This window comes from Lactuca virosa, chromosome 1, assembly GCF_052849685.1.
Source record: "Lactuca virosa cultivar CGN04683 chromosome 1, Lactuca_virosa_CGN04683_v6, whole genome shotgun sequence".
Taxonomy (NCBI): domain Eukaryota; kingdom Viridiplantae; phylum Streptophyta; class Magnoliopsida; order Asterales; family Asteraceae; genus Lactuca; species Lactuca virosa.
The window spans coordinates 279,730,639-279,745,343 of record NC_136426.1 but is presented as its reverse complement, the minus strand read 5'-3'; the positions used below and the strand labels follow the sequence as shown (position 1 = coordinate 279,745,343).

The window sequence follows — 14,705 nt, the reverse complement described above, 5'->3', positions numbered from 1 at the left end:
ATATATATATATATATATATATATATATATATATATATATATATATATATATATATATATATATATATATATATATCTCCCTATCTAATAAAAGAATAGTTTTATTATCATTTTGACATGTGTCATCTTATTAAGTCTCCTAATTAATACATATTTTATTCTCTTTTTGTCATGTGTCACCATATTATATCTCCTAATTAATGCATGTCGTTTGTAATCTATTGATTCTCCATTTCAAATTTCAAATTTTAAATTTATCACTCTAATTACATTAAATTAAGAACATTATAATAAAAATTAAAATAAACTTAATACAAATTATAAAATGATATAATTTCACTTATTTATTTAAATCAATGATTAAAATTTATATAACTAAAAAAATCTCTTAATTAATAATTTATTTAAAATAATTGATTAATAATTTTTAGTTTTTATTTTAAAAGTTTAATTAATTGCATAACCGTGGTTATAAACTAGTACCATAATAAATGAAAATGTTTTTGCCACTTGTCATTTCCTCAAGATTTTTGTCATATGTCATTATATGAGATTTTTAAATTACTTAAATTACGCATGTCATATTTCCAATTCTTTGTAATAAAAACTTAATCAATTTCACTAATTAATACCTTTAGTATTATATATGTAAGTATTTATTATATTAAATATGTAGATTAACACTATAATTAATGATAAATTTATTATTTAAGGTAAATATATTTTTCTCCTTAAAATGAATATAATAATAATAATTTGTTTTTTCTACCAGTAAAAACATTTATTATGATTTTTTTGTTACATAATTAAAATAATGAAATATTATTAAACAATATTGTCAAAATTAAGATATAAGAAAATATATTTTGTGAAACATTGAAATGAAGTATGCATTAAAAATATTTAATGTTTTAATATAAAGCTTCTGTTTTTTTAATAAACCTACACGGGTCTCAAATATAGTGTATATATATATATATATATATATATATATATATATATATATATATATATATATATATATATATATATATATATGAAAAATAAATATACCCTTAAGTGTATATAAGCTTAGGTAGACTAAACTAATCATACTACGTCGTTTTGTATCATATATACGTTGTAATTGTCCAATGTTCGTATAATTCAACTTATAACTTGATTTAGTTCCAAGATTTTTATAAATTTCATATTTATTTCCTTTTACATAATTTTCATTTTCAACTATAATATATATAGCCTAGTAGGTGTTCGGTAAAAACATGTGATGTAAAAGGAAGATAATATTGAAAATTCGAAAACCTTGAAAGTAAATCAAGTTAGGGGATTAAGTTTAAGAGCATTGTACTAAATATATCAAACAAAACGACGTATTATGGTGAGTTTGGGTAACTAAGCTTATATAGCGTTAAACGTATATTCACTTTTTTCATATATATATATATATATATATATATATATATATATATATATATATATATATATATATATGAAAAATAAATATACATCACATGTTTTTACTTTCAAGGTTTTCGAATTTTCAATATTATCTTCCTTTTACACCACATGTTTTTACCGAACACCTACTAGGCTATATATATTATAGTTGAAAATGAAAATTATGTAAAAGGAAGATAAAATGTGAAATTTATAAAAATGTTGGAACTAAATCAAGTTATAAGTTGAATTATATGAACATTGGACAATTACAACGTATATATGATACAAAACGACGTAGTATGATGAGTTTAGTGTACCTAAGCTTATATACCCTTAAAGGTATATATATATATATATATATATATATATATATATATATATATATATATATATATATATATATATATCATCTGCATGGGCAATGTGAGTTGTATGAATTCAAACCACAAGACAGTTAAAAGAAAGTGATATTAGACTTGACAACTTAATTGAATATTAATTGAATTTTAGAGAATTATGTAAGCTTACTTTTACATGAGTAATTAAGACAATATTTATCAATTTAAAATGAGACATGAAATTTAACTTCCTAACGTTATTATCTATTTAAATGCAAATAAATGTTTTGGGTTCGTTGTATATGGTAATGGATTTATTGTACAGATGGAACAAGGTAAACGATATAACAAAAATATAATTATACTAGTTTATAACCCGTGAGAACCACGGTTATATAATTAATCTTTCATATTAAAAAATCAATATTATTAATCAATTATTTTAAATAAATTATTACTTAAGAGATTTTTTTTAGTTATATAAATTTATAATCGTTGATTTAAATAAATATATGAAGTTATATCACCTTATAATCTGTATTAATTATATTTTATTTTTTAATCTAATGTTATTAATTTAATATAATTAAAATGAAAAAATTTAAAATTTAATGTAATTAAGGTGGAAAATTTAAATTTTGAAAATTAAAATGGATAATTAATATGTTGACAAGTGGCATGATAGGAGACATATAATATTAATGAGGAGACATATAATATTAATGATGTGTTGTAATATTATGACACTTGTCAATAGGAGAATAAACCTATTTATTTATTAGTATAGGGATTTAGTCAATTTGTGAAAATGACAACATCTCCTTGTCATTCTCAAATACTTCCATTTCTTGTTTTTCCGAAATCACGAGAGCCTCAATGCCATCTCCATCTGGTGTATAATATTAATGAGGAGACATATAATATTAATGATGTGTTGTAATATTATAACACTTGTCAATAGGAGAATAAACCTATTTATTTATTAGTATAGGGATTTAGTCAATTTGTGAAAATGACAACATCTCCTTGTCATTCTCAAATACTTCCATTTCTTGTTTTTCCAAAATCACGAGAGCCTCAATGCCATCTCCATCTGGTGTATCCTTTAGTAGAAAACCAATCTTATCTAAGAAACTAAGTGCCAGAGTTGCACCCAAGGGCTTTCCCCACCCGAAATCCACTTTGTTATAAGGGAACCCACATACACTCGAACACCAATAAGATCTTTTGGCAACATTTTCTTTTCTCAATTTAATCTGCAATGATATCATGTTTTCAGCAGCCTGTTGCACACTTTGAACACCTTCAAGTTGCGACTTTCCTTTCATTATCTCCAAAACCGTCACGCTTAATGAAGTTTCACTCGTATGCTTAGTCCGGACCATTATAACCGACAGAAAGTTTCCCACCGTAGTTTGGGGCAGCTTTTGCACCAATTTGTTTCGTATATTCACTGGAATAAGCAAATAAGATGGGGTAAAGCAACCCGAAGTTGTGGTGGCTGCTGCCATGGCGGTTTTGTAAAGCAGAGCGGTCAATACATCGACCCGTGTAGGGTTCTTTATATGTCGTATTGATCCAGATGCCACCAAGTCGATAACCTTGTCCTTGAGCTCTCTTAATTTTGTGTTAGGAAAAACAAATTTTCTCTTGACACGATTCACATACCATTGATTAATAACCTGAGCTACTGGCCGAATGGAATTATTACCCGGGGAGCGAATGAAATTAGGGTTAAGGGGGAGCAACTCTTTGTGGTAGGTTGAGCCATAACGTGAAACTGAAGCCCAATGATTCAAAAATGAGCCTAGAGTGCAGCCATCACCAATTAGATGTGACATAGACACTGCAACACCCATTCCACCACAGGCAAAGTGATTGACTTGAACACCAACTATACTCTTGCTATGAGGAGAACTGTGCCACACCAGACCATCGGCAAAAAGCTGGTCAACTGTTTCGTCTTGTTTATTAATATGTTGGAATAATGTTTTCATTTGGATATCATTTTTGGCTTCAAGAAATACAACTCCCTCATCGTTACAGTCAATGTATGGTGTTTTGGGTGTAAGTAACCTGCCAGCAAACGGGTAGTATCGGGTTAGGCTAAGTGACAACGATTTTTTCATCTCCCTGACTTTGTCGTTTGGAGATAAACAAGAAATGCGGTTTTTTGGGTAGAAGAGAATAAGTGGCACATATTCATGATCTGCGAGTAGGTCAAGGGAGGAAAGATTATAAGTTTTCAGATGGGAAGGTGTATGTGAGGAAGGCTTGATTGTATCTTCGGAGATAATGTTGTGAAGTTTCCTTCTTCCTAATTGTAGGAGCTTCCCGATCATCATAGTTTACTAACTCTTCAATTACAATGGGCTAGAAGCTGTTTTAGCCATTATATTTATAACATACAAGGGAAGACTTATTTTAGGCTATATTTGGCATACTAGTTGAAAAGCTTGTTGTTAGCTGAAAATCTAACTAATAGCTGAAAAACTAGTTGTTAAATAAAAAACTAACCGATAGCTAAAAAGATAACTGATAAAAAATAACGTTTGGTAAAACTGGCTGAAAAGCTATCTAAAATATATAAAATTACATAAAATGACATGTAAGAATATGTGTTTCTATAATTACTTAAGGGGTGTATTTGAATTTTTTTTAAAAGCTCCTCAAAAGCTAGTCTAAGTAGTTTTTCAAAATGCTAGCTTAAAAACTACTTTTGGCTTACCAAACACAACAATATAAAAAACTCAAAAAATAAGCTAGCTTATCAGCTAACTGTGGCGCGCCAAACACAACCTTAATCATATTGTATAGTATATAGAGAAAGGGAAGGTCTTTTTTTAGGAATATACAACTCATCAATTCTACTAACTTATATAATAATAAAAAGTTCTATAGATAAATCCGTGTAAATCCATATATTTCATACTTCGGGTTACAGGAGCTCTGTGGGTCCTTACTTAGAGTCTTAGACTATGGACTATGGTATCATGATATCCCGTATGGATTTTATATGTCACCTCACCTCAACCTCACCTTATTTTTTTGAGTAAATTACTTAAGTTGTCCCTATGGTTTGGTCAAAATTTCACGTTTGGTCCATAACTTTTTTTTGCACTCGGATCGTCCCTATGGTTTGATTTCGTTGTGTTTTTCGCCCCTAAGGTTTAGTCAAAATTGCACGTTTGGTCCCTAATTTTATGTATGTAAGGGACGAAAAACGCAACAAAATCAAACCACAGGGACGATCCGAGTGCAAAAGAAAAGTTAGGCACCAAACGTGAAATTTTGACCAATCCATAGGGACGATTTCAGTATTTTACTCTATTTTTTTGGTATTGTGGTATAATGATATCTTGGTCATTAGGTTTTCATTGGATTAGTGACGTCACATATGTGTCACGTCATCGTCACTACCTGTTTATTGCCACATTACTACCCATTAGAAATGGTTACCACTACACATCATTAATACTTTTTATTTAATTTTTTGTTATTAGATTAAATATAAACATAATTATAAATTAAAAAATATTTTACTAATAAAATATGATACTGAAAACCAGAGATTACAAATTGAAAATATATAAAGAATAAAGCATAGAAATTTAAAACCTACATTATTTATGATTCCTACATCTACTATATAAAATCGAAATTCATACATATAAGGCTTTAGAAGAATACATTTCTTGTTAACTAGTAATAACAAGTAATCCAAAAACTATCTTGAATCTTGAAAGCTTAAGTGCTCCAGGTGTTGCACCTATAATGAAGTCACAAACACCACTAGCAAAGGATGAAGGAGAGAGGTGATGGAGGCTCTACAAAAATTTGCTAGGGCTTCTCTTAGAATGCATAGCCCGATTTCAAGGTGCTAAGGGGTCCTTATATACTTATGGCTGCTAAGGTTTCTAGGTGGAAACCCTAATCTGGTTGCTTAAGCCTTAAGCAGTCCATGTATGTCTTCTAGAAGACCCTTTGGACGAAATCTCTATAGGCTTCCCATAGATTTCGTCCACTCCTTCTTTTAGGAGTCCATCAGCCCAACTTGCAACTATTAGTGAATTACAATATCGGTCCCCTTACATTTAATCAATTCCTTTAATCACAAAATTAATTCCAAATTATTTTCTGATTAATACTAATTAAATAATATGATTTCTCAATTAATATATTATTCTTATAATATACTAATAAATCATTTATCAACCTCTTTCTCCAAAAGTCATCCTATCAAGTTGCTATGGCGAAGGCAACCCAAAAGGACCATGCTACTATCATATCAAGTACATACCAATTATAGTTATGGGCTTAGACACCTAATCCAACAGTCTCCCACTTGGATAAGTCTAATAACTATAAATGCCAATACAACTTCAGAATCTGATTAGCAATCATAGCTCTCAAAAGCCGCTGTCGAAATCTGACCTAGTCAATGACGCGTCCTTTAGATAAGGGATCATATAATCCTCCGTTCTGCAAGATATCGTGTGGACAAAGACATGGAATATGATCATTCTCAATGTCCAACGGTTCGTTTCCCGATTTCTGATCTGTTTGACATAGAACTTAATTGAACACATCAATTCAGTCCTCACCGGGCCCGACACATAAGTCAACACAAAATCATCGAGGGGCCCGAGATATCGCTTTTACCCTCTTAGGATAAAAGGAATAGATAAACTTTGACTTATATGCTTGTACTATTTATTTGCTAAATTTTACACAACAACACGTTTTATAAGATCAAGTTACTGATGCGTTTACGCACTATCAATGCACAACCAACTTGTAAACAACAACTAATATATCTCGGTTTAAAGATTATACGATATTATCGTCTCATAATCACTCGTGATAAATTCTATGAAGTAATTCACATGAGTGTGGGTTTAATCCAATACTAAAATCTTATTTTAGAACTACTCATGAACGTTGCAGCAAACCTTTGCTATGTCTAAGCACTTAGACAATCTACAAACCAATTCATGACAGTCTAACCTCATAATTTACTTCCAAAATATGATTGACTGTGGATAATTTGAACAATCTAATTATTCTGGAAGTAAAACATGCAAAAGTGAAACAATAGTAAAAAATCGATACGAGATAGTAAACTTTACTCATAAATAAATCTCCATTACTTAATCACTAAATGTTACATTTATCCATTACAAGTTTCTAAACATCTATCTAATCACTAAAACTAATATTGTCCTTCAGACCAATGCTCCTCGAATGTCGAACGTGCTTAATCCTACTCAGTCCCTTTGTGAGGGGATCTACAGGATTCTCTTCTGACGATACCCTCTTAACCACGAGGACTCCTTATTCTACCCAAGGTCTGATGAAGTGGTATTTTCTATCGATATGTCTGGATCTGTCATGATCCCTTGGTTCCTTGGTTAAGGCAACCGCTCCTTCGTTATCACATAAAATCTCCATGGGCTCCTTTATGGATGGTACAACTCCAAGGTCTCCAATGAAGTTCTTCAACCATATCGCCTCCTTCGACGCATCGCTCATTGCTATGTACTCTGATTCGCACGTTGAATCATCCACGGTCTCCTGCTTGGAACTTTTCCAAGTAAATGCTCCTCCATTTAGGGTAAACACTCGGCCCGACTGAGAGCGCAAGTTATATCTGTCGTCCTGAAAACTGGCGTCACTATACCCTATCACTCTCAAGTCATCACTCCCACCAGTATAAGGACCCAGTCCTTAGTCCTTCGTAGGTACTTAAGAATGTTCTTAGCTACTGTCCAATGAGCTCTACCCGGGTTCCCTTGGTTTCGACTTACCATGCTTAAAGCGAAAGCCACATCTGGGCGAGTACATGTCATGGCCTACATGATCGATCCAACGGCGGAAGCATATGGCACTCGACTCATTTCTGCCACATCGGACTCTGAGTCTTACTCAGATTGGTATTGCTCTGGATAGGTAACTCCCCTTTCTTGGAATTCTCCATGCTAAAGCGTTTTAGCACCTTGTCCAAGTAAGTAATTTAACTAAGTCCAATTAGTCTTTTACTCCTATCTCTCAGAATCCTTATCCCAAGAATGTAAGCAGTTTCCCCTATACATTCATAGCGAAACACTTCCCAAGCTAGGACTTAACCTCCTGCAAGGTCGGGATGTCGTTTCCTATGAGCAGTATGTCATCCACCTACAATACTATAAAGCTAACTATACTCCCACTAGCCTTCACATATAGACATGACTCATCCTCACTTCTAGAGAAACCAAACTCTTTGACTTTCTCATCGAAGAAAAGATTCCATCTACGAGATGCTTGCTTTAATCCATAAATGGATATCTCAAGCTTGCAAAACAAACCAAAAAAAAAAAGCTTACTTTAATGAATCCATCAAATCAAAAAATCTTACGCTTTAATCGAATGATTTAAGAAGTGTAAGTCCAATGTTCGGTTGGCTCGATATGTTCTGCATCTAATTTTTCTTGAAAACATGTATATGGTATTGGTTAATAGAAGCTCAATGTCATTCAATTTTGTTGATCCAGATAAAGATTGATGATTTTGAGCCAGAGATTTATCAACCGCTCCACATTGTCAACCATCTGCAAATGGAAAGATATCATGAAAAACTTGAATACTTATGTACATCAAGGAATTAAAAGTTTATTGGTAATTCTGCACACAACAACAAAAAAAAAACCCAAATGATATTTGTAATAATTTCAGAAGCAAAAATGATGTCTCTGACCATACAAATTGGTACGATCGTAATTTGTAATATTTTCAGAAACCAAGGGAAATTTTGGTATTTCATCCAAGTATTTTAGCAAAAAAGTGTTCAATTCAACAATTACAAAACTCTTTACAAACTCAATAGTTGTTTATCCAGGTTGCATGTTTCGAGACTCAAGATACCAAACAGCACTAAACATGACCAATGATGTCATCAACAGTAATAAATCAGCCGTAAAACGATTGTCAGCAAAGATTGGAAGGGAAAATACTTACTTTTTGTCAGCACTAAACAGCAAAGATTGACAGTAATAAATCAGCCGTAAAATTATAAGACAATTTAATCCTAGAAATAAATAAAAATTCGAAGAAAAATACTTACTTTTTGCTATTCCAAAAGGAATCAACAAAGATTTTGTTGCTCAGTGGAACTAAGTTGAAATACACCCTATAATACACAAATCACCAATTACAAATAACTCAATATATAATACAATCCAACTTTTGGAAACTATTATAAAAGAGTAAAATACATTTAATTTTCAAATCCAAAAAAAGACTACATTTTTATAAAATCTTATTAAAGCAAATTACTATAATTGACAAAACGACAATTTAATGATGGTTTTAATAAAAATTATCCAACTTTAATGAAATTACAATAGCGGATCATTGGTAGTTTTTCAAAAATAATTTTCATTTTTGGTCCATGTGATATCTACACACTTAAATAGCAATGTACTTTAAAAGTACAACGCTATAACTGAATCCAAAATCTTTCCAGAACTCAAATTTTCGAACCAAGCATTATAAAATGACAAAATTCTTTCCAAACATTGAATTCTTATCCTCTGTTGATATGTTTTTTTTATTGTCTAGATCTTAGTATGTTCCAAGTTTATATGCAATATCCCAATTCTAGTCTTCTTTAAGTTCCCTTTCATATATGTTGCATAAGTCTGCAACTTGGAATTAACTTGCTCGTTTTGAATGGGTGAATATGTCAAAATCCATAAGTGAAGATAATATCATACCTCGGCTTCTAGTGATGATCTGGAATCGTTGTTGATATATAGCACATAATTCTAAAAAAAAAAGTGTATCCCATTTTACTGCTTTATGCAACCCATTTTCGTTCTGGAAATTGTCTCTTGTCTGTGGCATGATCAACAATGTAGAGATTAGACAACCGGGTGGAGAAACCTAAAAAAAGTTGTTTGTTTCGGATTAGACCTTAAAGAAGACAGAAATATGTGCCTGAATGTTTGACCTTAAACCTCTACAGATCCTAAACCTTCTTTTATAAATATTCATCTTTCTCTTTGGATTGGTAAAATGGGAATCAATTTCCAAATCTGCAACCCCAGTTGGCATCACCACATCCATTGCAAACCCGATACCATTCAATTACATACTATAAATAACTTATATATATTTATATAATCTTGAATGAAAATAATATTTTAAAAAATTCAAAACTTCAAGTAAAATAGTTTTTTTATAATTATTTTATTAATCATAAGTTTATTTTAGATTTCCTGGCAATTAAATTTTTTTTTCAGTAAAAAATTTCTTTAAGTGATAAATAGACTCTTCTTGACTATTTGGAATACAAATTGTATACATCCTAATCAACATAGAATATGTGATAATATCTTTATTTGATCAAATGTTTTCTCAAACAAAATAATTTTTTTTCTTTATTTACCAACTAAATTTCAATTAGTTTTCTAATTATACATACGAAACAAACATATCGAGCCAACCGAACATGACAATTGAATGTAGTAAGTCATCCCATTACCTTGCTCATTTCATTATTTTCTTCATTCCATTCCTTAGTAATTTCACATACCAGATTATCCAGCCAGGCCATATTGCACAATAGCTGCACCATCCCGAATATGCATGTTTTTCAGCCCCTCCGGCTCTACAGGATTCTGAAAAGAAATGGAGAAAATGTAAATTTAGCTAGTTGGGAGTTAGTGTGTGAAAGACCCACACTTTCATATTTGAAACATTGTTTACTCCAAATTTACTCGAAGTTACACCAAAACATGCTACATGCATATTCATAAAACAATATTTTACATTGATAATTTGATTACAAAAGACTGGATACAAACCGACTAAGTTTTAGTATATTACATAACTACCCAGGATATTATAATTTTTATACAAACGTAAACCCAAATACAAAAGTAATAGTATAAACTATTCTAAATCTTCCAACAGTATATGACTATACTGGATGCTTATTACCTGCAATTGTTAAACACTGAGAGGGGTAAGCGGTGACGCTTAGTGAGTTCAATAATAGATACAATATAACGTTATGTCATATATATACTTCAATATGACAGAAGCAAAGAGGAAAAAGGAATAACAAATGCATATGTGAATCATGTGACAAGCTTTCCATATCAATCAATGATTTGATTAAAAGATATACAATAAATGAGACATAACAATTTCAATACTTCATATACATCAATAACGCTTCGGCCCAAATGGCACATAAGACATACAATTTATGAGTAAACATTTTGGTAGATTTCAGGCTTTCAGCCCTATCTAACCTTCTGCCAATACCATAGGGGTAGAAGTCATTCTCTTGCGAGACATGCTCTACACGGCCAGAGGCTACATACCAATACCACTGTGAATCTAAGTCCTTTCACTGATCACATGGTCGAAGGTATAGCTTTGCTACCATAATAGCACGGAATAACAACATGAGGTATTAACGCGGAAAAGTACATAGCACATATAACACATAACATACAATTGTTCATATATATTGAACTCACCGTGAAATAATCGGGGGTTAAAATAGTAATTTGGGCAGCACTTCGTTTCTATAATTAATTTTCTTTGATGAAAATCGGGAGCTTTATTGAAAACTGGGCCTTGCGAGGGTTGAGCTTCAAACCGAAAAGATAAATTCTCGGGGTCTTCGGGCACTTCGGGACGTTTTTCAGGTGTTAGGTATGATCCCTGGGTTTTGGAGAGGTTCAATGTGGCTTAAAAGAAAGTTTAGGGTATAGAAATGTGAATTTTGGCAACCAAAACCGGGAGGATTCGCACCTCCTTTATATAGGTGCGAAATTCTTCGGATCCGAAGAGAAGAGGGACATGCGTCGGCTAATTTTGACTTTATTTTTAATGTTATATTTTAAACAGACCGGGATTGGAAAAGTCCGTTAAAATTTCATAACTTCTTCATCTGACGTCCGTTTTCGTCTGTCTTTTTACCGTTGTAGTACACTTGACGAGACCTTCGATTCTCGTTTAGGTTGTGTCGGCTAAAAATCACTTCGGGACGTTTTTCAGGTGTTAGGTATGATCCCTGGGTTTTGGAGAGGTTCAATGTGGCTTAAAAGAAAGTTTAGGGTATAGAAATGTGAATTTTGGCAACCAAAACCGGGAGGATTCGCACCTCCTTTATATAGGTGCGAAATTCTTCGGATCCGAAGAGAAGAGGGACATGCGTCGGCTAATTTTGACTTTATTTTTAATGTTATATTTTAAACAGACCGGGATTGGAAAAGTCCGTTAAAATTTCATAACTTCTTCATCTGACGTCCGTTTTCGTCTGTCTTTTTACCGTTGTAGTACACTTGACGAGACCTTCGATTCTCGTTTAGGTTGTGTCGGCTAAAAATCACTCGATCTTTATATCGAGTTTTTAGCTGTCCACTGCTATATCGAAACTTAGAAAAATTATAACTTCCTCATACGAAGTCAGATTTTGACGTTGTTTTTATGAAAATTCTCGGTTTAACGAATACTACAACTTTCATTTAGATCATATAGGCTAAAAAGTTTAACTTCCTCATAAGACTTCCAATACATTCTGAATGATTCTAAACATAGTTTTACTTCAATTCTAGTAAAAACTATCTGTTAGAACTTAACGCTCAAATTCAAATAATATTTCATTATATTATTCATTTTTAAAATTACATAACACGATAACTGAACGTGTATGTTACAAATACCTCCTCCTTTTCAGGATTTCATCCCCGAAATCACAACGATTTAATTAAATGGGGATATTCCGCTCTTATCTCATTCTTATTTTCCCAAGTATAATTTGGGCCTCGATGGTGTTTCCACTTGACAAGCACCAACTCAACTTTTTTATTACATAGATCAGTCGTTCTTTCGTTTACGATCTCTTCAGGCTCTTCTACATATCTTAACTTATTATCCAGTTTCACCTCGGATAACGGAACCGTTTCATCATAAACGTTCAAGCATTTACGCAGATAACTCACATGAAATACATCATGAATACCTGCCAAATCTTCAGGCAATTCCAAGCAGTATGCTTGTTTACCAATTCTCTGTGTTATTTTGAAAAGACCAACAAATCTAGGACTTAATTTTCCTTTCTTCCCGCATAGGGCCTTTCCATGGGGATACTTTTAGCATTACGAAATCACCCAACTAGAATTCTATGGGTCGTCTCCTCTTTTCTGCGTAGGACCTCTGTCGATCCTGCGCCGCTTTCATTCTTTCTCGTATAATTTGAATCTTGGCAGTGGTGTCTTGAATCATTTCAGGGCCACTGAGGACATTCTGTCCTACATCACGCCAACATAATGGAGTACGACATTTATGACCATATAGTGCTTTATATACCATCAGTGTATTTTCTACTGTTTGGATTGTTCTTTTCTTCTTACCATCTGTCTGGGGATGATAAGTTGCGCTGAGAGCAACACGAGATCTCAATTTGCATTGCATACTCACCCAAAAATGAGAAGTGAAGCGAGTATCACGATTGGAAATAATCTTTAGCGGCACACCATGTCTCGCAACAGTTTTATCCAAGTATACTTGTGTGTATTTCTCTATTAGATCTGTTTCACGCATGGCAAGAAAATGTGCACTCTTAGTCAATTGGTCGACTATTACCCAAATGATATCATTATGTATAGCAGTCTTTGGTAATTGGAGCAGCACTAGACATAAAGTCATTTCAGAATTCGATTTGCCTATCAGGGTAGTCCAGGCAAATCATCGGGGAAAATATCAAGATATTTATTATCAACAAGAACGTTATTTACAGTTTTCTTCTCCTCTTTTGAGATATCAACTGTATCGACTAGATAAGTAGAATACCCCTTCGATTTAAATTTACGAGTTTTTAGGAAAAAGATTATCTTTAAGATTTTTAAGTCTTTGTTCACCGTAGACATAAATAGGATCCTTCCCTTCGATAGGGATGCGCACCATCTTTTCGTAACACCGGAGTTCTGCGTGGTTCTTTAACAACCAATTTATACCGAGAATAATATCAAAGTTGGGCAAGAAGATAAAAATTAGGTTAGCAACAAAACTATAACCTTCAGTTTCTATGATAAAATCTCTATAGACTTTATCAGCAAGTAATGATACACTTCTCGCGGTATCTACATGAAATGATTTGGCGTATGTATAACAAGCAATTTAAAAAGAATGCACGAATTCATGAGACACAAAAGAATCTGAGACATCAGAATCAAATAAGATGTGAGCAGGTCTAGAGTTGACGAGAAATGAACGAGTCACAACATTCGGGTCCTCGCTTGCCTCCTCTATGGTAATCTGATTGGTACGGCCTTTAGCTTTTGGTTTGCTAAACCTTTCTCAAACTCTTTAAACTTCTTAATTGGTGGCGGTGTTCAAACCTGCATCCGCTCTTCATTCTCCATTGGGCCTTCGGTCCTAATCTCTGAGTTAAAAACTCAATTCTCATTGCAGACTCTTGCTCCTTCTTAAATTTGATTTATAGACTTAACCCAAGATAAGGCCTTCACTTTTTCTACAACAACATGTCACATCCCTAAATTTCCAATAAATTTGAACTTTTTTTTAAGAAAATAACATAAATCAAACGTTTAATGTATTTTATTCAAAATAAATGAAATACTAAACCCCAAGATCAATTCAGTTTCCAAACATTATTAGTTATAATTCTAAAAGTCATGAAAACATAACCAATTCAATATCAATTCCAAAAACCCGCCTTGAGCCAGTGTGTACAATCATGCCCGATCATCCTGTGTACCTGAAATAATATTTTTAAGGGAAAAGGGGTAAGCACAAAGCTTAGTGAATTCCACACAGACACAGTATCATATCATATAATCCTTACCCCTATATACGGATACAACGGTATCAAACACATAACCACACATGCATGTCAAAGAACGAATCAGT

At 32.5% G+C, this 14,705-nt stretch overlaps 1 protein-coding gene across 1 annotated transcript; it reads right to left on the bottom strand.

Moving 5' to 3' along the window:
* Window positions 1–2,773: 2,773 nt before the first annotated feature.
* On the bottom strand, window positions 2,774–4,123 carry LOC145109463 (akuammiline synthase 1-like). The gene has a single exon (XM_079046626.1). It carries the CDS (start codon window positions 4,121–4,123, stop codon window positions 2,774–2,776), a length of 1,350 nt encoding a protein of 449 aa, XP_078902752.1.
* Window positions 4,124–14,705: the final 10,582 nt, after the last annotated feature.